Here is a 26,969-nt window from a genome sequence, read left to right as displayed (position 1 = left end):
TGGTCCAGGTAGGGCTTATAGTTACTTGGGAATGGGACTTGCTCCTAAAACTTTAACCCGGACGCCGACGCCGGGGGTATAGCATAAGCTCATCTCAACTTCGTCGAGGTGAGCTAAAAATTAGTCTGTCAGAAATAATACACAATCCAATTATCACTCAATACCATCACACGGTATTTATTAACATCAGAGGACGTGCATTTCTTTTGAACCTGCAACACTAACACAGATCAATTAATTAGCAGTAACGTTCAAAAGACCATATGACTAAGACACTTTGAAATCTTTTCAGACTTTATTGATTCATGAAAACATGAATTTCTAAGTGACACTGCGATATGAGGATTTCAGATGCTAAATATATAGGGAAGTCCTGAGATCAACATAAAACATCAGATCTAACACATAGGGACAACAACAGACAAAGCTAAAACACAGCAGTACAGCTGATGGCTGCAGGAAAGCAGATGGTGGACAATTCAAATAGACAATTAACATAATAATACAGATACTGGAACTGAATGATATATAGCACCTAAAAATTACAAAGTGAATTAACCCCCCCCCCCCCCAACCTGCCCCGGGGAAAAAGAATCCAAAGGCTTAGGTCACTGAATTTGCTTAAGAGCCCCCCCAAAAAACAAAAAAAACAATGGATTCTCAAACAGCTATAAAAATTATTAAACATTTTCTTTTTAAAAGGAATTTGCCAAATAAATGTATGAGGTTTGTCTGTGTATTTTTTTTTACAATAACATTTCAAAAATATTAAGTGTGCCTGTATCATCATTTTCAAATAATTTCCCTTGCTGAAAATCTATAGAAATGAAAACAAATGTTAGTGCTTAAAATCACATGACAGGGACAAGGGCTGTAATTGCAGTCCATCATGTATATTTCATTGTAAATTGTTAAAAAAAATAAATAAAAATATATTTTCTATCAAACATACAAAAAAAAAATTATTTTCATTCTACTGTACCTCTTCAACCTATAAATTACGTTCTTGAAATTTGTTAGAGTTATATCCCTTGTCCCTCTTACTATTTCTGCTCTCTTTTGCAGAAAATTTCTGAAAAAGGGAACTTATTCAAAAATGGCTTACTTTAGACAACTAACTAATATAGATTTGCATTTATATGACAAGCGATCATAGGGGGAAAAATAATAGCATGTAATGCCTCTAAAACTAGATAATGCATCATTATGGACCACATGGAGCAGCAAAATTAATGGTGATAAATGTTAACAATGAAAAGCTTTGCCCTTCAGTCTCAGGATGAAGTAAAAAATATGTAACTTGTAACAAGCTCTATATGATCTTAATTTTACAAAAAGAATGAATGGTACATGGTCTAATATTTATATAGATAAAAAAACAATTGTATTTACATATATGTTACATTATTTACAATATACATATAAGTAGTAAAATCTTGAGCACCTCTTCTATATGCAAAAAAAAAAAGTGCACTATACAATTTTTAAAATACACATTAAAACATGATCAACTTTTTCATGTGATAATATGCACATAGCAGTCAATGCATTGGTAAAGCTTGTTTGTACAATTACATGATCCATTGAGGAACAAAGTAAACGGCATAAAAAATCCCCTCAGAAATATGTATGAAACATATTTCCAAGATTCCTTCCTTGTACAGGTGTGTTCTAGTCAATTTCAACAAATATGCTAAACTTTAATAGTTTAAGTTACATGTAAGTATTAAAAAAATGAAAACTATACAAATTATGAAAACAGCAAGATGAACTTAATTTAAAAGTGCACAGATGCAATTCAAAATACAAGAGGTTTATCTGTAACACTCGTAAATGAAGTCAATAACTATATCTTAACTAAGTGTAGAACAAATACTGTTTACATACTTAAACTGGCAAAATAGATAATTAATATATTGTCAACCTAATCATGATTGAGCAATCTTAAATCAGTGCAAAATGGAAAACTGAAACTTCTGAAGATGGGGAAAAATCATCAGATCAAAGCCATTGCAGAAAGCACTGAAATAAAATCACTGCAAAATTAAGTACATCATAAATTTACACAAAAAAAGGTAAAAATGCAATCACAACCCTAGAGGCAGTTATATTAAAAGATGACTACAAATGTATGATTTGATGATTGCACACAGAAAGAAAGAGCACAGTACATTTCTTCAGTTAATTAGCTGATTAAATGCAACAATTGAAAAAGTAGGACTACATATTAATTTTCTTTGCTTTCAATATCATACTGGAAAAGAGCCCAAAGTGAATCCATGATTACACTGTTAATCTGAAATTAAAGCTGTTGTATCATGTAGGACTAAACAGCAGCAGTTGTAACCTCTCCATTTGGATATTATGTCCTCCTTGGTAGGAACCTCTACTGAGCATGCTCTGTTTGTACACTGTAACCTCTACTGAGCATGCTCTGTACACTGTAACCTCTACTGAGCATGCTCTGTACACTGTAACAGCAGCCTCTGTTTGGATAAGTGGTTCTCCTAAACAGTCTATCACTCATCAAGGAAGACATTTACGTGACACAAGAGAAAATCAGCTTCTTATGCCTTAAAACACCTACAAACAAGAAAAAATGATAATCATCACAGACTGATTTTATGTAAGCATAGATCTCTTCTAAAGATTATCTCAGCCTACACTTTTCTTTTCTATACATCAAACCTGATACACAGATCTAATTTTCACTTAGTTTTATAAAAAGATAAATGCTGAATTTATGATTATTTTGCTCACAAAACTGCAGAACTTGAATTTTTTTCTGTAATACAGTAATTTGCTTTTTTTCATGAGGGAAAGGTGAGGGGTTTCTTTTATTATCTTTACTCTTAATTATTAATGGTAGAGATCATCTACTGAAACAAAATGGCATATGGAAAAATGTTTGAAGTATTGTTCAAGATGAGAAAGTCTGCAGTTTCAAACCTGACCATTAAAGAAACCTTCAATTATTGTCACAAACATAACATTTTCCTATGAAAATAGAAGTACTGACTTACTTGACAATGTCGGCTATGTCTGACACCCCCTCCTCCTCTTGGTCACCTTGGAAACCTGATCCATATTCCTGTTCCATCTGTGGGGGATCAGTTTTGCTGTCCTCAGAATTAGAAGCTCCCTCCTCCATATTCTCAGAGAATGAGGACATCCCAGATTTTTGGTTTTTCTCTAACAGATTATCTATCATAAAACCACGTCCTCCACTCAAGGGTTGAGCAACTTGACTGGGATGCATTATTGGGTTTTGATGAGGCGAGGTCATCATAGCTGGGTTCATACTAGAGTAACTTGGATCCTGCAGAGAAGAGTGGACTGATGGTGGATGTCCATTGATACCAAAGTGTTCTCTGTTATAATGATAACCTGGATAGGGCATTGGTGCTCTCATAGGGTGTCCTTGTGACATCATGGTCATGCCTCTAGAATCCATCATTCTAGGAGGCATCATGCCTGGATGAATTGGTCTTTGACCCATGTCGCTGAACTGCGGTGGCATAGGATGCTGACCTATCTGGCTTGAAGGTGGAACCATCGGTCTTGAGCCCATATCTGGTGCATGAGGTCTATGACCAATCTCTGAAACAGGTGGTCTTTGACCCATTAAACCTATGGGTGGCCTTTGACTAGATGGCCTATTACAAACTTCAATTTCTCCTGCCTGTTTGCTGCTGCCTTCACTTTTTGGGGTTTTTTGTACTATATTACTTGCTGGGTTTGGATTAGTTTCATCTCCAGGCCCTTTATCACTGTCTATTGATTTTCTACTTTTTTCACTATCTTGTATTCTTTGACTTGCTTCAGTCGATGATGTCTTTGAATCAGGAGGTCTGCTGCCAAAATCACTTGGGGGAACATGGCCAACTGGAAGCCTTTGGTTTGCTTCATTTCTACTAACATATGGCGGGGGCTTCGACCTGTTTTCATTTCCTGGCATCATGGGTCTATGTGGTACCCCTTCCGGACCACCAGGTGGCATCATTGGTCTTTGCATGCCTTCAGAGACACCTGCTGGATGCATCTGTCTCTGATCCATTTCCCCTGTGTGTGGAGCAGGGAAGGGAAGTTTTGGAGGATCTACTTGAGGAGAAGACCCTGGAGATTTAGAGGAATCATCATTTTCTACTGGTGCATCCTTTTTCTTTTTTGTTTTGCTGCCTTTAGGTCTGCCTCGCTTAGATTTGGCCTTTGGAGTTTCTGATGATGGTGGTGTTGTGCCTTGATTAGGGCTGTTAAAGGGTGGAGTTTGCCCTGGATAAGCAGGTGGCATTCCCTGACCTGGCATATTGAATCCAACGCCTTGAGAACCAGAAGAAGGTATATTTTGTATGGGCAAATTTGGAGGTATACGCTGTCCTTGAGTATTTGGCAGCATACCCGTGTTTTGACTTGCAGTAGTTGGGGGCATACCATGAGGCTGTTGCTGTGTTTGGGGCATACTATGTCTTGCCATTCCCATATTCATGGAATTTGGAGGGACACCTTGTCTTGGCATTTGCTGTGGTTGACTCTGATACCCAGGTGCAACCATCTGTCCAAGTGATGTCAAAGGTCCACCTGGTGAAGAACTAACAGGTTCCATTTGTCCTGGGACTTCCATCCTAGACTGCATAGGACCATGCATTCTCATTTGATTTTGAAAGTTCGTAGCCTGGGATCCTGGTGGAACATTTCCAATGTTGGATCCATACTGTGGATATGAGTTTGAGCTATTCATCATCCTTGGATGTGGTCCTCTGAAATCCATAGGCATTCTATTCTGATTCATCCTCAGATCAAATGGCATCTGAGTGGGCTGGGAGGATGGAACAGGAGGAGAACCTATAGGGAAGCGCTGTGGGTCACCAGAACGAAGTCCCATCTGATTGGAGGGGAAGGGCATGCGTTGATTCATCTGATTGTGGGGTGGGGCTTGATTGTGTGGTGGACTGGTCATCTGATGTGGTGGACTAACCATTCTGTTCTGGAATGGAGGGGGACTTGACATCCCCTGGGATGGACTTGATATGTGTCTCTGATTGTGGATATGTGGATGACTGGGGGGATTATTGGGTACATGAGGGGGGCTTTTCAATGGACCAGGCTGAGGATGAAAACTAGGTCTTTCCATTCCTGGGTAAGGTGGCCTTTGGTTTGGAAATTGCTGTCCAGGTGGCTGAAAGCCAACATTGTGTTGGACTTGAGGTATATTTGGAAAGTTTGGAAACATGTTTTCCTGTTGAGGGGGCATATTTGGAGTAATGCCTTGATCCTCAAATCCCCTATTCACAGGAACACTTGAATGTTCACTAGTTACTGTAAGGGGAACATTTGGATGAGAGAGTGTTGTTTCTTGAGTTTTCCCCATGCCTGCATTTTCAGTTTGTTCATTGTTGTTAGATGATTTTACAACAGAACTGTCCATAGAAGTTTCATCAACTTTATCATCACCCTTGTCATCTGGTTTTGGATCCTCGGTTTTATCGTCTGCTACACTTTTAACCTCTTTGCTTTCCTTTTCCTCAGGCTCGTATTCATCCGTTCCTGAAGATTCATCTCGGATGACATTCTTCTTCTTCTTCACAACCTCCTCATTTTCACTTTCTGATCCTGTCTCATCACTGACATCACTCTCACTGCTGGAAATCTTCTTCTTCTTCTTGCTGCTTTTCCCTCCATCTTCACTTTCAGTTTCAGACAACATAAGTGATTTGAAGTCAATTTTCTTCACATTCCTTCGTGACCTCCTCTTGTGGTCATCCTCTGAATCACTTTCACTTTCTTCTACTTTCTTTTTTGTCTTTTTCTTTGAGGACTTGGATTTCTTTTTTGTAAGAGATTCATCACTTTCCTCCTCAGTCTCAGAATTACTTTCGATTTTCTTTTTCTTTTTTGCGATTTCATTCTTTTGTTTCCCTTTTTTGTTTTTAGTGTCACTGTCCTCTGAACACAGATCTGCGCTATCGAAGCTCTCCTCTGTCTCTTCCTCTGTTTCCTCTTCCTCCTCGCTGGACGGGTCCCTGTAGGTCGCCCTCTTCCGAACTGACCTCCGGGCTGTCCGTCTGTTATCCTCGCTGTCCTCATCTTCATCAACAACTACAATTGTAAAGTGAGGTTTGATATCATTCAGAAGATTAAATAAGTATTAATGTTTAATTTTAAATACTGTATACAAGGAAATTTTCGCCCCTTTCACCCTCGCAAATTTGGAGCGAATTTATAACGGTAAATTCAAAGAAAATGGCATTATCTCTTAAACAGAAATGTGTCTGGGTGAATTCAAAATGGGGCAAAATTGTTTGCAGGTGTAAAAGGGCGAAAAATAAGATGGGGTGAAAATAACCTTCTATACAGTATAACTATGTACATGTATGGCTTTGGTTCTGGGTCAGTAGAGGGTGTGTAGAGACTCTCTCTAATAAAAGTTAACGTGCACAAGATGAAGGTCATATATATTTTAAAAAAATCTCTAGGCCATAACTTAGTTAAGGTCTCTCTGTAACCTTGACCTTGTCAATATGAATTACAGTGTCATAATAAGCCCTCAAATTATAATTAACTTTTGTTAATGACATTCTTATATTTCTCTAATATATCTATGCCTACATGCATATAGCTTCTATATAATCAAATATTACAAAGCTCACATTTACAAATGTTAGCTATAAGAAATCCAAAGTCTCACACCAAACAAGTGTCTTGATAATGGACCTGCTCCAAAAACTTTAACTGTTAAATCACCCTGTAAAGGTAGGTCAGATTCAGCATTCAAAGCATATCTAGTACTGTACATCCCAAGTAACATGCATCATCAATACAATATCAGTCACCATAAAGCTTATAGTTACTTAAGAATGGACTGGCTCTTAAACTTTAAACTATTCATTCACATGGCTCAAGTAGATCAGATCCAGCATCTGAAGCAAGTCTGCAGTGTAGGCTTATAGTTAACCTAGGCAGGAACATGCCTCAATAAATTTAGGTCAGATCCAGCATCCAAAGCAATTCTGGTAATGTGAATCACTAAATGCATCACCCATGCTAGCTTGGTTCAGGTAGGGCTTGTAAATTAGGAATGAATCTGCTCTGAAAACTACAACCTGTACACTCATCCAAAAAATGTAGATCAGATCCAGCATCTGAAACAAGTCTTGAGGTGTGCATCCCTCTTTTCCTCCTTTCATGCAACTTTCGTCCAGGTAAGGCTTAAAGTTATCTGTATTTGGGAATGAACCTGCTCTAAAATCTTTAACCTGTTCACTTATTCAAAAAATTATGGTCAGTTCCAGCATCCAAATCTAGTCTGGTACTTTGCATCCCTAGATGAATCATCAATGTATGTTTGGTTACCATAGGGCTTATAGTTACTTGGGGATGAACCTGCTCCAGAAACTTTAACCTTTCCACTCATCAAAATGTAGGTCAGATCCACCATCCAAAGCTAGTCTGGTAATGTGCATCCTTATATGCATCATCAATGCAAGTTCAGTTACCTTGGGGCTTTAAACTTAACTTGCTCCAAAAATTTTAAACTGGTTTCTCATGTGCGAAATGTTGGTAAGACCCTACATATGAAGCAAGTCAGGTAATGTACATCCCATGATGCATGATCCATGCAAGTTCGGTCCAGGTAGGGTTTATAGTTACTTGGGAATAAGACCTGCTTCTAAAACTTTAACCAGGATGCCAACACCGATGCCAAGGCTGTGGGTATAGCATAAGCTGATCTCAACTTCATCAAAGTGAGCTTAAAAGAAATGATAAATCACTTACCAAAGTCTTTGAAGATGGAATGGCGGCCTCTTTTCCGTGAACTTCTCCTGGTGGGTTTTCCGTACCTGGATGACCTTCGACATGACCTCCAGCCTTCACCGTCTTCACTGTAATCCGACACTTCATCTTCATCATCTTCGCTGTCTTCCTGCTCCTCCTCTGGGACTTCAGACACTGTCTCACTGTTACCATAGAAATCAATCAATAATAAAATCCTGTCTTATCATCATCAACATATGACAGCACATCAATAGTTTCTGGACAGGTATTTCTAATAATTTTCTGAATAACCTTGACTTTCTAATTCATATTAACAAAATATGACATCCCTCACAAGATTTTCATCCTTTTGTTCCAGTGGTTGTTAGAATTTTTTTCAGTTGAATGATGCAAGCTTTTCTTGACTACATTGTACATTGATATTTCTAATTACATACCCCTAATAGGGCATATGGCCCCATAAACTATCCTAAGATGTTCTCAGATAGACTGAAATTGTTCTAAAGATTTTAGATGGGAATCAAACAAGAAAAAGGACCATAAATATCAACAACACAAAAACAACAGGTCAATGAGTCATTAAAATGATAACAAATACAGTAAATACTTCTCAAAACCTGCCAACTGCCGCACTGAAGGAGATGGCTGGATTACAGGGGTGGCCGCTTTACGGAGAACTTAGTATGTAGAGATAGCTTATTATGAGAAATGTTTGAAATTACATACAAGAAGTATTTATGTACAATTTTAGTTCAAGCTGTTAATAAAAAGGACACACACATCTTCATATCAAAACTATTTTTAAGCGTCTCTGATTGGTCATTATGATTCCCTCTGCCCATACTTCCTTGTTACAGTATAAAGAAGTGGCCAGAATACTGAGGTGATATACTTCCTAGTTACAGTATAAAGAGGTGGCCAGTATACTGAGGTGATATTACCTCTGACCATACTTCCTTGTTACAGTATAAAGAGGTGGCCAGTATACTGAGGTGATATACTTCCTTGTTACAGTACGCAGCTAGGTTAAGGACTCCCATATATACGTCAGCCTATGCAGAGGTTTCGGTAAAGCTATTATGACGTCACGTTAAAACAATACAAATGAATCTCAATGAATAAATACGATATGTTCTTTTTAAAATACACTAAATACTTTCGTTTATCATAAATATTATAAAGATAAATGGATGTGCAACTTATCTTGCCATAATATCACTAAGCGTGTGTAGAATGAAAGCCAGCTTGATCTCGCTGTACTTACTGAGATGACGTCATTTCTTAGTTTGACACGCAGTTTCTCTGTACTTGAGGCGTGGATCAAGCTTTTATCGTGGCTTGTAAAAATACAAATAAATACGAAACACGCATAGTTGGACCAAAAGAGCGACAAATTCTGAAATATATTAATCCACATTTTATTGTCAAACTAAATTGATAATGTGTAGACTTTATATAAAGCCGTAGGGAGCTCATTTGTACAGTAACGTGCCAGAATGACAGGTCCAGCCCCTCGAAAATATCAAAAGTTCAACGATATCCGCTTCACTATAAATTCTGAATTTTTAAACAGGTGTAGCTATTATTCCAACTATTCTGAAAAGTGCTGGGAGCTGGTTGTGCATTGTTGATTTATTCCGTAATGTAACATTATTCCAATGCGAATTACATTCTTGACTGGAGTTTCTAGAAAGACGGCTAAATTTTAAGCAATTCCCGAGCATGAGGAAGTTGCTCCCAGCACTTTTCGTGTTAAGGAATTTGTCTCAAAGAAAACAGAATAAATTTTATAGCGGAAAAATGCCCGTATATCGTTGAACTTTTACGATCTTTGTAGTAGTACATATATGTTCTAATTTTAAAACTGTCACGTGACAAACAGCTGGTGTAAGCGATGTCGCTTTGGCCGAACTCAGCAGAGACCCGATATATACCAGTTCAAACACCACAAATCACATTTATCAAAACTAATGCTGTTAAAAAAAATATTAAAATTGTATTCCTTTTCCCTGAATATATTAAGGCGTATATTTCATGGGCGTCCTTAACTTAGCTGCGTATAAAGAGGTGGCCAGTATACTGAGGTGATATACTTCCTTGTTACAGTATAAAGAGGTGGCCAGTATACTGAGGTGATATACTTCCTTGTTACAGTATAAAGAGATGGCCAGTATACTGAGGTGATATACTTCCTTGTTACAGTATAAATAGGTGGCCAGTATACTGAGGTGATATTACCTCTGTCCATACTTCCTTGTTACAGTATAAAGAGGTGGCCAGTATACTGAGGTGATATACTTCCTTGTTACAGTATAAAGAGGTGGCCAGTATACTGAGGTGATATACTTCCTTGTTACAGTATAAAGAGGTGGCCAGTATACTGAGGTGATATTACCTCTGTCCATACTTCCTTGTTACAGTATAAAGAGGTGGCCAGTATACTGAGGTGATATACTTCCTTGTTACAGTATAAAGAGGTGGCCAGTATACTGAGGTGATATACTTCCTTGTTACAGTATAAAGAGGTGGCCAGTATACTGAGGTGATATACTTCCTAGTTACAGTATAAAGAGATGGCCAGTATACTGAGGTGATATTACCTCTGACCATACTTCCTAGTTACAGTATAAAGAGGTGGCCAGTATACTGAGGTGATATTACCTCTGTCCATACTTCCTTGTTACAGTATAAAGAGGTGGCCAGTATACTGAGGTGATATTACCTCTGTCCATACTTCCTTGTTACAGTATAAAGAGGTGGCCAGTATACTGAGGTGATATTACCTCTGTCCATACTTCCTTGTTACAGTATAAAGAGATGGCCAGTATACTGAGGTGATATTACCTCTGTCCATACTTCCTTGTTACAGTATAAAGAGGTGGTCAGTATACTGAGGTGATATTACCTCTGTCCATACTTCCTTGTTACAGTATAAAGAGATGGCCAGTATACTGAGGTGATATTACCTCTGTCCATACTTCCTTGTTACAGTATAAAGAGGTGGCCAGTATACTGAGGTGATATTACCTCTGTCCATACTTCCTTGTTACAGTATAAAGAGGTGGCCAGTATACTGAGGTGATATTACCTCTGTCCATACTTCCTTGTTACAGTATAAAGAGGTGGCCAGTATACTGAGGTGATATTACCTCTGTCCATACTTCCTTGTTACAGTATAAAGAGATGGCCAGTATACTGAGGTGATATTACCTATGTTTCTAACTTTTTGTTTTTGTAAAAGTCGTCATTGTCCAGTTTTCAGGGCTGGCCAGTTTTGGAAAAATTCATTTGTAAAAGGGAGTTATTCAGTCTTTCTGGACATTACAAATCGGCCGATAATAAGGGAGATCTGGTTTTCTGGGACACCAGATATGAGAAGTTTTCACTGTATACCACATTCCATCATTATACATGTACATTTATTACATTTTCAACAGTGAAATACTATAATTTTGAATAAAATAGTGATATTTTTCACAGTGACAAGACAGAGGCAAAAGCAAAACTAAAGAAAATGTAATGAAAAGAAATTCAGTGTTTTTAGTTGGATAAGTCAGTCTGTTTATTCTTTCCATTCAGTATTTTTAAGGTTGGATTGAAGGTAACTGGGGTTGATTACCGGTGTGCACACTTTTGTTAATTTGTGTGACTTATTTCAACAAAAGATAAAGATCAATATTTGAAAAAAAAATTTAGCAAACAAGTCTTACTCTGATAGATGAAATTCTTCACTTTCATCTCCTTCATCATTGTCATCATCGCTGTCCAGTGTCGTCAGTCGTCGGGCCCTCTTCTTCCTGCTGACTACTGGTGGTGGTTTGTCAGATTTTTCTTCATCAGAAGGTACGTATTCACGGCCCTCAGCTTCATAAATATTGGCCATGTCTTTACCTCGACTGCGACCTAGAAAAGAAAAACCAAAAGACCTCATCAGAAGGTACATATTCACAGCCCTCAACTTCATAAATATTGGCCAGGTCTTTGCCTTGACTGCGACCTAGAAAAAGATAAGACAAAACCTTGCTCAAAAAGGAAATTCACACATCTCATACATGCTTTGCCCATGTGCAGTTGCAAAAGTATGCAACTTTAAAATGTGTTGTATGGCACTTAGGATAACCATTTCCTTGGATACATTTCAAATTTTGAGTATTGCTTGATACAGTTCATTTTTTATTTTATATACATGTAAAAGGACAATTTTTACTTCCATATTACACATACTCTTTTACTAAACTGGATTTTGATGAAACTGAACACTCACCGTAGTTATGTTTCTTGTATTCTTTCACTTCTTCCACCTCCTGTTTGATGGCCTTGTCAATCAGATCATCAAAGTCCTCAAACTTATAGCTGATAGTGTTTCTCTGTCTACAGGAGCGTTTGATATATTTACTTTTGCGGGGTTTGGGGTTATAACTCTCGCGGCTCTCCTCACTCTCATATTCTTCCTCGGGTGCTATGTTCTCCTTCCTCTCCTTGTACTCCTAAAAAAGTTTTAATCGTCGTAAAAATTATCGACAGAGGAAAAAAATAATCAAGGACTTCATTAAGGTACATGTACATTGATATGAGAGATAACATTGACACTGGGATTAATAACTATTATTCCTTGATAAAATTGTCAAGTTAAATGACCATTTCTGTCAAATTTTGCCCTCAAGGTATATATAAAACTGTGTGCATATTACATAATATAGATCACTTCTGGAAAATCATAGTGTTAAAGCAAAATTTTATATGAGTTAACAGAGGTACAATGAATCTTGAGTAGAAAGGTACTGATAAACAGATGAACATCCTTAAACTAAAACAGAGGTACAATGCACCTTAAGTAGAGAGGTGCTGATAAACAGATGAACATCCTTAAACTAAAACAGAGGTACAATGCAGCTTAAGTAGAGAGGTACTGATAAACAGATGAAATCACTAAAACAGAACAAAACTGGAAAAACTTCTTACCTCTTTCAGAATGTTATCTAAACTAATTCCAACATATGCTAGCCTCTGTTTTCTGGGAAAAAGAAACAATTACAGTTTAGACTAATATTCTTCAGTTACAATCTCTCTCTGATAAACCGAAATCCTGTTAATCTATATACTGTATTACACAAAATTTTTGAAAGTTTTTACAATTTACAAGAATATGAGTTATTTTGTTCTCATTTTTTCTGCCATCAGGTCAAAATTGTTGACACTAGAGTTAATCAATAAAAAAAATCACTGTTTAATAGACAAGTTAATAGACATATCAATAGACAAGTTAATAGACAAATTAATAGACAAGCTAAATTCATTTTTATTTACCGGTACCGTTTTCAGAATGAACGATATTATAAAGTTCAATTTAATATCAGGTAACACTGAAATTAAAATGGCAAGACACCTTTGCTAGTGACACTCTTTTTTACCTTTTAATAATTCTCTCATGCTTCTTTAGATTGGTATCTAGATCTTTAAGATTTTCTTGTAACCTCATGACCAGGGATTTCTGAAATACATTCGACAATCATCTACCAAGTTCATCTCAACAAGCAACAGTTAACACACATACAGAATTCTAAATTCATTTTTAGTATAAATATATCTGAGGTATGTGTACAATATTTAGATGAAAGACCAATATGTTCACAAAGGGAACAACTTTTCTTTGTAAAGAATTTCATATCTGAGATGGTGAGAGAGACTCACATGTTCACAAGGTGGGCAGTACCAATCTCCATCCGGAATAATCATCAGTGGAGGTCTAAGACAGGCGGTGTGGAAGGCGGCGTCACATTTATCACACAGTAATAACTGAAACAGAGAGTTAATCATAAGTGGGGGCCTCAGACAGGCAGCGTGGAAGGCGGCATCACATTTATCACACAGTAATAACTGAAAGAATTAATCATAAGTGGGGGCCTCAGACAGGCGGTGTGGAAGGTGGCCTCACATTTATCACACAGTAATAACTGAAACTGAGAATTAATCAGAAGTGGAGGCCTGAAAAAAGGCGTTATGGAAGTCTGTGTCATACTTATCACACAGTAATAACTGAGAGATTGTATCATCAGTAAGGGTCTGAGACAGATGGTTGGAAAGTTGTGTCATATTGATCAACAAAACAGATACATGTAGTTAACACTGAATCATCACACGGATATGTACCGGTACTTGAAAATTCATACACAATTACTACGCTACTATTTTTGTAAGCCTGTACATGTGTTTGTACTACATGCCTTACCCATTCTGGTTGGTGAGTTTTCTGACATTTACAACAAGGGGTGTCAATAGGTAGCCTGACTGTGTTTGTACTACATGCCTTACCCATTCTGGTTGGTGTGTTTTCTGACATTTACAGCAAGGAGTGTCATTAGGAATTTCCTCTTCTGCTTCATCTTCTTCTAACTGACCTAAATAAAAAAAAAAGAAAGAGGAAAATTTCATATTGAGGGAAAAAGATTTAGAAAAAAATTAAGCAGTTCAGTCCATGCATACATGTAAATACATGTACATAAGCAATTTAGCCTCATGTTTGTATAAAATTTGATTATTAAAAGCACACACATGTAATATACACTTGCTATGTCTATAAACAAGAAAAACATCCACTTCATATTTAAAACTGTAGTTGAATATTAGTATTTTTTTATATCATTATGTCAAATGTTGCTGATCTTGTCCATTTTTAATTTGAGAATCAACTCTGATATCTTGAACACTCAGACTCAATATTCTTATGTTCAAGATAACAAAATTCAACTGTTCCAAATGATTTGAAAAAAAATATCTGCAGGTTTGTCAGAAGAATTAGCAGCTTTCTTTATCTATCGATTCAGGAAACTTACGTTTGCGAGCTTCTTGTCTTTGTGCATTGCGTCCTTTGGTTGGCGTAAATTCGTCGTCTGAAGTTTCCTGTTCAGAACCCATTTCAAACTCGCTATCCACATTATCCTCCTCGAAGCTGGAGGGCTCGGGTGTGGGCTCCTTCCTCTGCCTCATGTTCCTCACGCGAGCACTCCTCCTCCTGCCCTGGTCGTCCTCGTCGCTCGGGAGAGGATCCTCAGACTTTGGTTTTGGTTTATTTTTAGTGTTTTTTGTATTTTTGAGTGGGACATCATCATCACTGGAGTCTGGTTCCTGTTTCTTTGTCTTTTTGGTGGGTGGTTTTGATTTCTTGGAGTTTTTCTTTGGTGCTGGGCTCCCTTCCTCCTCGCTATCACTCCCTTTCTCAATTATATTTTTTCGCTTAGATTTTGTCTTCTTTGGACTCTCATCCTCCTCTTCACTGGAAATCTTTTTCTTCTGAAATCGCAAAATAGAAATCTTTAACTTAGCACCATAAAATAAATATATAGTTCTTAGATAAAACTAGCCCTTCAAATTTTTTAATGATTATGAAATTTGCAAGAAATTGCTGTCAAATTGAGTTTGAGCTTTGAATTAAATATCAATTTATAGATTACAAGTATTGCAATTGATAAGAAGGTAAAAGGTAAAAGCTAACAACACAAATGTAGAGATCTGGAACCCTTGATAGGACAGAATGCAAACTTAATTTTGTTGTCTATAATTTTAATGGCTGTAATGTTTTATGAATTTAGGACATGTAGTGATGTTTTATGGGCTAAGAGATGTTCAAGAATAGTTGGGAGTTTAGAACCCTAGATTAGAATGGATTCTTTTTATTACCTTGACAGGTCTGTTACTTTTCCTGGAGGGTACATTGGGGGAAGACTCTGGTCGTTTCCTGTTGGCGTCCCCCGACTTGCCTCCTATTTTACTCAGTGGAACATCATCACTGTCTGACGAGGAGTCTACTTTCTTTGGAGTCCTGCGCTTTCCGCGTGGAATGATTTTCTTGCCGTCCTTGGCTTTTTTGGAGTTGGGTTCCACAGGGGAGTCCTCCGCTGATTCCTCGTATTCTATCCCTCTCTTACGCCCCCCTTTAAGGTTGGGTTTCTTTGTTTTCTCTTTCTGTTTCAGAACATCAGAATCATTCCCAGACTGCACTTCTTTCTTTAGTGATTCCTGTGTGGATTCTTCTGTTTTGTTGTCTGACTGTTTTTCACTGTCATCACTCTTTTTCTCCGTCCTCTTCTCTGTAGAATCCTCAGGCTTCTCATTTGTATGGTCAGGCTTCTCTGTTGTATGGTCAGGTTTTTCTGCTATATGGTCAACCTTATCTTTGACGGCCTCCTCTGAAGTAGCCTCTGTGTTGTTTTTTCTATTATCAGAGTCTACTTGTCCGATTTCTTTATTTTCAGTACTTTCTTCTGTTTCTCTCTCTACACCTTTAGTAGAGACATCACTCTGTGCAATTTCCTTGGTTTCCCTATTCTCGGTTTTCTCTATTTCTTTACTGTCTGACTTAGAAGATTCTTCCACCTCATCAGACAACTTTGTATCTTGACTTTTCCTATCAGGGTTATTCGCCAATTCTTTCTCCTTCTCTGAATCTTTCGAATCTCTAGTGTCCTTTAAATTCACTTCTTCCTCTCTTTGGCTTTCCTCTTCTTGTGGTTTTTCTTCATTCTCATCCTGTGTGTCATTCTCAGTTTCTTTAGGACTTAACTTTAATTCAGTATTATCTTTTTTTGCAAGATCTTCTTCAGTGTCAATTTTTGTCTTATGTTCAGAGACAGAACTATTTTCTTTGTGACCATTTGTTTGAATAGGTACAATATTATTAGAATTTCCATCTTCAGTTTCCCTATTTTCTGTTACAGTATCACATTTTACAGTTTTATCAGCCTCAGTCATCTTACTATCATTAACTTCTACAAAATTAGCCCCTTTTTCCTGTTCCTGCTTCTCCTTATTCACTTCCTTATCATCAATACTGACTGAGAAATTGGTACGTATTGTATCAACTTCCTCAGTCTCTTTCACTGAAGTCTCTCCTTCTGATTGCTCTCCCATTGTTTCATTGTTTACTGCCTCAGTATCCACACCATCTGAAGCATTAGCCTCTACAGGTTCACCTATTTTAGTTTCTCCTCTCTCTTCCCCTTTGCTAGTGTCATCTTTATCAGAAGGTCCCTGTTTTCTTTTTCCTGTATCCTCTATTTTGTCTGAGGTATCTGCCACTGATTCCTTTTCATTTTGAATTTCTGCCTCTTCCACTTTACTCAATGTATCCACATTTGTGGGTTCTTTTATAATTTCTGCCTCTTCCACTTCACCTAATGTGTCAGTCTTTGTGGGTTTTTCCTCTTTAGTATCTACCTTTTCCAATTTCACTTTCACCGAGTCTTCATTTTCACCCCCCTTTTCCTCTTTTTCTCCCTGTTTTGCAGTGGCCTCACTTTTAACACTTATTTCTTCCACTTTAATTTTATCCTCTTTAGTACAAGATTCTTCAACCTTAACAGAATATTCCACTTTACCTTCTTGATGAGTTTCTTCTTTCACCTTGACACTCTTTTCTTCTTTTACAGAATCTTCACATTTGACCTCTTCTTTCACTTTCAGTTTTAGGTCCTTACTTTCACATTTTATTACATCAATATTTTTCTTTTCCTCTGTGTTATCATCCTTCTCTTCTGTTGCTCCGTCCACTTCATCCACCTTATCTGGTTCTTTCTTGACGGTGGATGATCCATTTCCCTCCTCATCAGCAGAATCCCCCTCCACTTCTTTCTTGTGGTCACCATTCGTGTCTTCTGTCAATGATACTATTTAATGTAAAAATTGAATCATGTTCATTAGTATACATGTATGTAAATTTTATGAAATTTTGATGCTGACCCTGATGATGTTATTTCTATCAAATATGACAGACAGGTAAATAGGACATACAAATAAACCAACTTTTCTTTTTCGATCTTCTTTTAACTCGTGAATATTTCTCACCATGACAATCAATACATGGTCGTACACAGACTTACCAGCTTCAGACTCACTGTCCTCCTTTACATCGTTGCCAGCAATTTGTTCCTCCAGCGAATCTATCAATTCAGCCAGGTCATTTCTGTTCCTGATAAAGAAACAGATAATCCATAATCTGCTGATCTTAATCCAGAAAAGAAAATCAAATATTTGTATTTTTTTCTGTAATCATTAACTGTCCATCCATCCTTATCCTAAATTAATAAATGCAATGTAAAGTGATTGAGTTTCCTGCAACGTGACCATTCTGGATGATTGTTTTAAATGTAATGTCCGAAAATATGTTCATAATAAATGTATTTATGACATACATGTATTTCCAAATTTCATTTCTTACTAGCAAACAACCAGGTTTATTTATGATCTATTGACTATTATTTATTTTTGATATATTGACTATATTTCATTTTCAATTTACAGACAACTATGTTTATTAATCATGGTATTTCATGACTTACTGCAGACAACTATCTTATTAATGATATATTGGCTATATTTCATATCTTACTAACCAAGCTTACAGACAACTAGGTCTATCTATGACATATTGGCTATATTTCATATCTTACTAACCATGCTTACAGACAACTAGGTCTATCTATGACATATTGGCTATATTTCATATCTTACTAACCAAGCTTACAGACAACTAGGTCTATCTATGACATATTGGCTATATTTCCTATCTTACTAACCATGCTTACAGACAACTAGGTCTATCTATGACATATTGGCTATATTTCCTATCTTACTAACCATGCTTACAGACAACTAGGTCTATCTATGACATATTGGCTATATTTCATATCTTACTAACCATGCTTACAGACAACTAGGTCTATCTATGACATATTGGCTATATTTCATATCTTACTAACCATGCTTACAGACAACTAGGTCTATCTATGACATATTGGCTATATTTCATATCTTACTAACCAAGCTTACAGACAACTAGGTCTATCTATGACATATTGGCTATATTTCATATCTTACTAACCATGCTTACAGACAACTAGGTCTATCTATGACATATTGGCTATATTTCATATCTTACTAACCATGCTTACAGACAACTAGGTCTATCTATGACATATTGGCTATATTTCATATCTTACTAACCATGCTTACAGACAACTAGGTCTATCTATGACATATTGGCTATATTTCATATCTTACTAACCATGCTTACAGACAACTAGGTCTATCTATGACATATTGGCTATATTTCATATCTTACTAACCAAGCTTACAGACAACTAGGTCTATCTATGACATATTGGCTATATTTCCTATCTTACTAACCATGCTTACAGACAACTAGGTCTATCTATGACATATTGGCTATATTTCCTATCTTACTAACCATGCTTACAGACAACTAGGTCTATCTATGACATATTGGCTATATTCCATATCTTACTAACCAAGCTTACAGACAACTAGGTCTATCTATGACATATTGGCTATATTTCATATCTTACTAACCATGCTTACAGACAACTAGGTCTATCTATGACATATTGACTATTAATTGTGGACAGATAGATTTATTTCTGATCTATTGGCTATATTTCATGTCTTACTTGCAGACAACTTCCCAGGTTTCCGCATCAACATCATCCTGGTCTTCCCTGTATACACGGACATTGAACTCCTTATCCTGCATAATAATCAAAGATGAAAAGGTTTATAAAGGGGCAATGCCTGCTGTCTAATCCATTTGTTTGATACAAAATGAATTTTAAAAATTTGAAGAGCAAATCAAGAAATCATAGAATCCATTCACTGTCAACAGCAATTTAAATTCCTAAACTCTTTTCTATCAGAAAAATTATCATGTTCAGCTAGATCTTCTTCATTTTTTTTAAACTAAAATAAGTCTAAGACAAGTCATTTTCTCTACTGGTAAAAACTTTTTCAGCAATAACATTTGATGTATGCCTAGGAGGTCCATCTTACTTTCACTGTGACATGAAAATATCACAGGACAAATTTTGGATTTAGAAATACATATGTTTTTTCTGCTTGTTACTTACAATGAGGTACCAGTACGCTAATCCATTTTTATCTCGACCCAGAGGCTCGAACCTCATATCCTCCGCAGGTTTGGCATTTATCTGTTCTTTAAACTTTGAGTTGAAGTCAAACTGCTTTTCAAGGAGGTTCTACATAAAATAAGTTCATCTGTTAGTCTTCATTTTCATTTCTTAAATATAATGTAATATTTATGCTTTTATCAATTTCATAATGGAAATGTTACAAAATCTTTAAAAATCACCATTCTCTATTAAACATGTTAAAACTCTCAAAATACATTACTTATTAAATAATCTCTTTATTTGAAAAATTAATCTTTATTAGATCAGTAAACATACCTTTAAGATTGTTAGCTTTGTTGCAATTTTGCAGTGCTTGTATCCAAATCGCTCGACCTCCCACGCATCAACACTGGAGTATGTGTGTATGAACTGTACAAAGGAATAAAAGATATTACCATATGAACTATACAAAGGAATAAAGAGAATCTATAAATGAAGCCAAAGGTATATAAAATAGCTGGAAATTACCAAGAAATTTAAATCATATATCTGATACTTTGTTGTCTGGAGTTCAAGTTCAAGGCATGCCTCATATTTGAGTATGTAAAAATAAGTGCTTTATGGTTACAAGTAGTGTTCAAATAGATCTTTTGTGTGTCAAATGATCAGTGCTCCAGCTAGGATCTGAAAATGGAGCGGTGCAAGAGAAGGGCACTTTTCGCAACTTACCTTTTGTTGCGAGCTTTTGAACTTACCGTTTGTTGCGAGCTTTTGATAAATGGGCATATGTCATTACTTTACCCTCATAACAATGAACTCCTCCAAATTTTATTAATTCATTCAACCTAATTAATTTTGAAAGATATACATGTATAACATACACTAATCTAAAGCTAGTGTGTAAACTTATAAAACATAATTCAAAAAATCATAAGAATGTTACTTTTCTTTTTTTCAATCATTTTCTATTTCTATGCTATTTTCAATAAATTATGTCACACAATGACAGGGCCCTACTCTTTATTCAAACACTATAATCATTGAAAACAGTGTTTAATCGTAGGGGCATGTGCTAGTGAGACTCTGTGCTTGCTCGCTAGAGATTAGGATTATATATATAAGAATCAGAATAGCTGAGAGTGATGCAGTGTATTACAATGAATTTTGGCTGTACAATATATGAATGTTTATGTTCATTATTACTAAAGCACGCACAGTGAGCAGTGTTTCTGCACAATTTGTGTTGTATTTTCATTCATTCAGCATCTCCCGCATTGCGCAGTGGTTAGAGCTTTTGCTCTAGAGTTGTGGAGTAAGGAGTTGATCCTTAGGTTGCGGGTTTGAATCCCACTGTGGGACATGGAGACTGGCCCTTTGATGAGACCGTATAAACCGAGGTCCCGTGTCGCAGTAGGTGCTGGCACGAAAAAGATCCCTCACTGCTCAATGGCCCTGAGTGCTGAGTATAGGTCAAAATTTGCAGCTCTCCACCGGCAAGTGGTGGCGTCTCCATGTGAGTGTAAAATTCTTGAGAAGGATGTTAAACAACAATAAACAAACAAACATTCATTATTGTTTTATATTCAGACAAATGAAACGAAGGAAAATATAACACCTACAGTTGAATTTCGATATCTCAACACAGTTATCTCGACTACCATGGATATGTCAAAGTGATTTTGATTATTTCTTAAATATTTTACCCAGGATATCTTGAATCCTATGATATCTTGAAGTATTTTCTTGGTCCGCGAGGTTTGACGGTACTTTACAAACCTGAGGCTGACTTGTTCTCAACCCCAGTCATTTCTACCTTGTTCTACTTTGAAATTGAGATACTAGATTAATATGTATGTAGATTAAAATTTTTACCTGTATATTATATTAATTTATATAGTTTTAAAGGTCATAGGAGACAGTTACCTGAACATATTGAGTTACATACGGGAATAAGTTAATATGAGCTGTTAAAATAAGACTGAAATTGTTTTTTGGATTTTTTACGCAAGATAGCTATAGCACAGTCAATCAAAATTACTCGGTCGTGAAAATTCACTTTGACTAACGTTGCTTATCTCCCTTAGCATATGACGTCAGTAAGGCCCAATCGCTGTTCAAAGCTATGCAATGTTTACAAACTATCATGTCATTTTGCAGCTTAATTTTAAAGAATATAATATTCATGGCTAAAACCTAGTATAAATATACGGTCTTCAAACAAGCAAGTATTTCTTTTTAAAAATTCCATTGCATATTTGCAAGATGTTTGCATGTTTTATCAATCAAAATGTGATCATTTTCATCGTTTGACACTTCGATCTATTGAGAGAAGAATAAAGCAATTGGAAGAGAGAAAGAAGGGAGAGTGAGAATGAATTCATTTTTCATAACCAGGGCAGTTGTTTTTATGAAATCATTTATTTACAACCTAGTTTTACTTTCACACAGAATCCAACACTGTCAGTACATGACACTTTTCTTGACAAACGATACGTACCTGCAGCGTTAAGTATCACATGACTTAAAAAAAAAAACCAAGAAAAAAAATTCTTGTGTTACTGTTTTATATAATTAAATCAATTCTTATCATTTGACACTGTCTTAATATTCACTTACTCATGTACAACATCACCACCAATACCCGATCTCTGCCCCCCCCCCCCCTCCCATCCCCCTTGTTATTTCTTATTTCTTTCTTTTTGTAATTGAAAGTTCTTGAAATAATCGTGTCGTTTGCAGATGGGTTAAAACAACTCTGGCAAGAGCTATACATAAACTTGTATATATGGGAGTTAGTACAAACGACGTTTAAAAGAAAAGCAGCTCTAACATGTGGAAATATTTCTATGAAGAATAAGGATTCTACCAAATGTAGATATTGAATGAATTAGGAATCGACATTTTTTTTAATTTATTAAAATTTAATACATAAAATACGAAAAAGGTAGGTATCTTTCCAGTCAATTTGTTAAAATATTTATCAAAGATCGGTACTTATCATCGTATAGAAACCTGTTTATTTTTCCAGTGTGTATTATATTATTTTTTCTGTAAAGGATATAATTTCAAAAGTTTTCTCATCTGTTAAAAAGAACATTAATATTAAAATTGTAGTCTCGCAAATGATGGATGGATTTGCAAACTGATCACGGACCGTACTGTTTACTACTACATACCGATTATTTCAAAATTCGATATTGTAGAGTCAAACTGTGTCTGCACAAAGTATCCGCATCGTAACAATCTCAGCATTTCTTCTTTATATATATATATATGTATATATATGTATATATATATATATATATATATATATATATATATATATATATATATATATATATATATAAAGCACTAAAAATGACCAACGACACGAACAATAATAATTGTCAAATTTTCGGGACAACCTGTCCCTTCCTCAGGACAAAGAAAAAAGTTAAGAAGTCATAAAAACAAAGGAAATAGAGAAGCAAAAACAACTAGCACTACTACTAAACTACCAAACACTAAATATTTACAAGGTTACATGTTTAATTTGGAGTTTATAAACAGTTGTGAACAAAGAAATCCGGAGCGCTATGAATTGCGTCCGGTCTATCGGGTGTACTCGGTGAAGTGTGATTTACATAATTGAACGAATTAATTATCGCTAATTAATTACGGCCAACAGTAAATCGTACATTGTCTTATTCTCTCAAAATAGCGTAACTCTACATGATAAAAAGAAATTAAAGAAAGATAATATGGAAGGACCATTTTGAAATATGAATTTGGATATATTATAAATTTGGAAATCGGAAAAAAGAAATAAACAAAAATGTGAGCTGTAAATATTTGGGTAGGTTGTTCCAGGATTATTAATACGAATTAACGGTAAAGTTTACGTTATATAGAGAGAATGAACTTGTTTGTTACAATTCGGGATTGGGTCTAGTTCACGTTCATCCTGGTGAAGTCATTAAGTTTGTTAATACCATTAGGGCGGAATGACTTCAGCCTGTGCATCCAGAACTTTTCCTTGCCTTTTCTCTGCGCGTCTGTCCATCTTGGATTATGGTCAATAACCACTACTGTCATGTCCTCCCATTTGTGACCTTCAAGGTTGAAATGTTCCCCAACGGGTTCATTGAGTTTTTTGGTCCTAATGGTAGAACGGTGATTATTGACTCTCCTGCGGAGATCTCCTGTTTCACCAACATACTGTTTGGAGCAAACTTTGCAGCTGATGAGATAAATGCAGTTGTCTGTTTGACAGGACAAATTCCCTAGTATTTTGTAGCTGCGGCCTGTAACGGGGCTGTTAAAACTGTCTGTGTCAGAGCTGTACTTACAGAGAAGACATCTTCTGTCAGAGCAAGTTTTAAAGCCCCCGTTAGGTAATGGATTGTCCAATCTGGTTCTTACTACCATGTCCTTCAGGTTCCTCGGGCGCCTGTATGCAGCCAATGGGGGCTCCTTAAAGACCTCTGTCATTCGTTTATTTGAGTGGAGAATTGGCAGATTCTTTTGAAGGATACCGCTGAGGTTCTTAAGGACGGGATGGTATGTGGTTACCAGAGGGACCCTGCCGCTATTGTCTTTTTCCTTGTAGCGTAATAGGTTTTGCCTGTCATGTCCCGCCATCTCATCAATAGCAGTTTGTACGGTGCGGGCATTGTAGCCTCTCTTGCATAAGTGGGACTTAAGGAGACCGCTTTGTTCTTGATATAAGGCAGGGGATGAACAGATGCGCCGAATTCTGGTGGCTAGACCCTTAGGCACACCCTTAAATGTGTGTGGGGGATGACAGCTAGTTGGCATAAGATACAGATGGGAATCTGTGGGTTTCGTGTGGAGACTGAACTCGATTTCACCATCAGTCAGGGTAGATGTAGTATCTAGGAATATGTTTTTCGAATTAGATACGTCTACTGTAAATTTGATAGACTGATGAAAGGTGTTGGCGAACGAAATGAATGCCTCGAGGCTCTCGCGACATTCCACCCACTATATATATATATATATATATATATTTATAGAAGAATACGATCATGTCATAAACTCAGGGATTCTATTGCTATATCGTTTTTACAGAAATATGTGTGATTCGGATTGGGGAAAACGAAACTTCAAAGACGCTGACTTTTCAGTGGTTCACGCTTATCATGGACTTCAATACCACCGGCCCCGTGTTTATTTTGGGGATTCACATTAGGGGTATTCCCCATATAAGTGTCATATTCTTTCTTTAACAGAATATTATAAGCTTAATCAAAATTTTTATTCATATCAGAAAAGGTCACTTTTAATAAATTATTCTATTTTATGTTGCATTATGCGATTTTTCTTGGAATAAAAAACGACTTATTAACTTTTTTTTTTTTAATGACGATGGAATCCTTTTGCAATGTCGTATATGTGTATTAAACAGGGAAATATTTTTTTTTGTTTCTAAAGGTTTGATGCAGAGTAAGTAATCGAAGTTGTAGCTCAATTTAAGCGTAATTCTATATAGGATATCCATCAGGATCATCCTCCGATGAAAAGCCCCCGTTTTGAGTTGCCATGCCTTATTAACGACTCGTTCAAACTGAATTGACTGAACTACGAAATCAGATAACTCACCTGAAAACATAGACTCATTTATATTTACAAAAATAGCTTAAATTAACTAGATAAAAATATGGTAGAAATACATTAGTCTAATGCTCTGTTTACATCAGTGGGCTCTTGTGACGTCACAAAACCACAAAATCAAGAACGATAAGCAGGTAAGAAAAGTAACAAGTGGAAAAGTTTTCACCTTTATTTTTCAGCAGAACAAAGGCCAAAAAATATTACTACTCGTAATTTAACATTCTTTTATATATAGCTTTAGGTTTAAAAAGTGAAATCCTAATGTTAAGAATCGTTTCCTATGACCTTTAAGCAGAGAGATAGGAGGTAACTGTATGTAGCAAGAACATTGTAGTATCTTTTTGTTACCACCATTGTTACCACCATTCATTTGGTGTATTTTATTTACTTATATTAGCAAAAATACATGCAGGAAACTATACGTTCTGCATATTTATCTGAATCAAATGGTTTGGAAAAGAATTGATTTGCATCACCTGTGATCCATGTTAGCTGTGAAATATATTTTTATTGTAGAGTCCTAAACATACAAGAGGAATTTATTATCGCATAATTTCGCGAACAGCACCACTTGCAAAATAAAATTACTCGCATTTAATTTTATGGAACTGAACTCCATGTAAAAATATCAAGGGCATCTGTGCATTCGCAAATTAATTTTCTCGTGATTTGACGTCTAAGGACCATTTCACAATATTAAGTACACACATAAAATAAGGAATCTACAGTATCTTTATATGGACACACATTGATCAAGTATTTAAGTGAAATCATTCTGGTAAGTGACACCTAACATCACATTATAGGGAATTTCTACCTTAATGACATATCGCTCCCATTTGTCAGTCGACACTGAACTTTTCCCCATTCGTCTAAGAAGTTTCACATGCAAATCAACCAAAAAGGAGGGAACTGCAAAACAAATATGTTAACATAATTATAGAATTCATGGTTTAAAGTTTAAAATATATATATATCATGTTAACATTGAATAGTCATAATTTTGTTCTGATAGGTAAATGCTACTTATTTAAAATCTCAAAAAAAAACACCACATTTGTTCAAAGAAAACAAAGAGTCTGAGTGATCAAAACTAGAGGTATTTATGCATAAAGTTCAAATCCATTCAATATATGCTCTTTGTATTCATGATTTTTCCAAAATGCATGAAGTAAAGCAAAAATGGTGATAGTGTAACATTTAAATTGCAAAATGTGTAAACGAAAGAGTCAGATTCGTTAATACAGTGATGATGTGAATTGTTATACAGTACACTAATTACACAAGATAAACAAAGATATTTCGTTGTTCATGATGTAAACAATACCAAAAAAATAATTTTCAACGGACCATGCTTTGTGTCTTCAAGCCAGATTTGGAGATCTGTATAAGATATATCACCAAGACCAATTATTTCACCAAAGCGGTCCAAAAAGTTGCATATAACTGCAAAGTTTGGATCATTAAGACAATCATTTTCTGACGCCGTCGCCATCTTGATCGATATGCTAATAATTTCATTCGGAAAGTTTCTAACATATCTGTTATGAAATGAAAACTCTAAAGAAGCTCGAAATAAAATAAAGTATTTCTATCCCGATGAATTTAACAGTATTTCTTAGAAATATATGGAATTCAAATGTATACCCTGTTCATTTAAAAAAA

At 36.0% G+C, this 26,969-nt stretch overlaps 1 protein-coding gene across 1 annotated transcript; it reads right to left on the bottom strand.

Moving 5' to 3' along the window:
• Positions 1-587: 587 nt before the first annotated feature.
• On the bottom strand, positions 588-26,816 carry LOC133198315 (remodeling and spacing factor 1-like). Its single transcript, XM_061334424.1, has 17 exons — positions 26,655-26,816; positions 26,122-26,216; positions 20,028-20,120; positions 19,689-19,817; positions 19,236-19,312; positions 17,649-17,737; positions 15,451-17,435; positions 14,607-15,063; positions 14,086-14,171; positions 13,465-13,569; positions 13,185-13,264; positions 12,736-12,787; positions 12,038-12,260; positions 11,484-11,676; positions 7,774-7,955; positions 3,024-6,096; positions 588-2,583 (listed from the first exon to the last, which is right to left on the bottom strand). Exons 1-17 carry the CDS (start codon positions 26,797-26,799, stop codon positions 2,568-2,570), a joined length of 7,080 nt encoding a protein of 2,359 aa, XP_061190408.1. The 5' UTR covers positions 26,800-26,816; the 3' UTR covers positions 588-2,567.
• Positions 26,817-26,969: the final 153 nt, after the last annotated feature.

The sequence above is a fragment of the Saccostrea echinata genome, unplaced genomic scaffold (assembly GCF_033153115.1).
Source record: "Saccostrea echinata isolate AGI-Se365-2 ecotype Australia unplaced genomic scaffold, CSIRO_AGI_Sech_v1 ptg000001l, whole genome shotgun sequence".
NCBI lineage: Eukaryota > Metazoa > Mollusca > Bivalvia > Ostreida > Ostreidae > Saccostrea > Saccostrea echinata.
The sequence above is the reverse complement of the archived record's forward strand: the minus strand, read 5'-3'. Positions and strand labels throughout refer to the sequence as shown.

Bases quoted from the DNA above. Each gene is read 5' to 3' on its own strand.
- LOC133198315 (XM_061334424.1), bottom strand. From the start codon at position 26,799: ATGGCGACGGCGTCAGAAAATGATTGTCTTAATGATCCAAACTTTGCA. The intron at 17,738-19,235 runs GTAAGACATGAA...TTTCTTTATCAG, and splicing joins ACCTGGGAAGTTGTCTGCAA to GAACAGAAATGACCTGGCTG. The intron at 7,956-11,483 runs GTAAGACTTGTT...CTATGGTAACAG, and splicing joins GAAGAATTTCATCTATCAGA to TGAGACAGTGTCTGAAGTCC.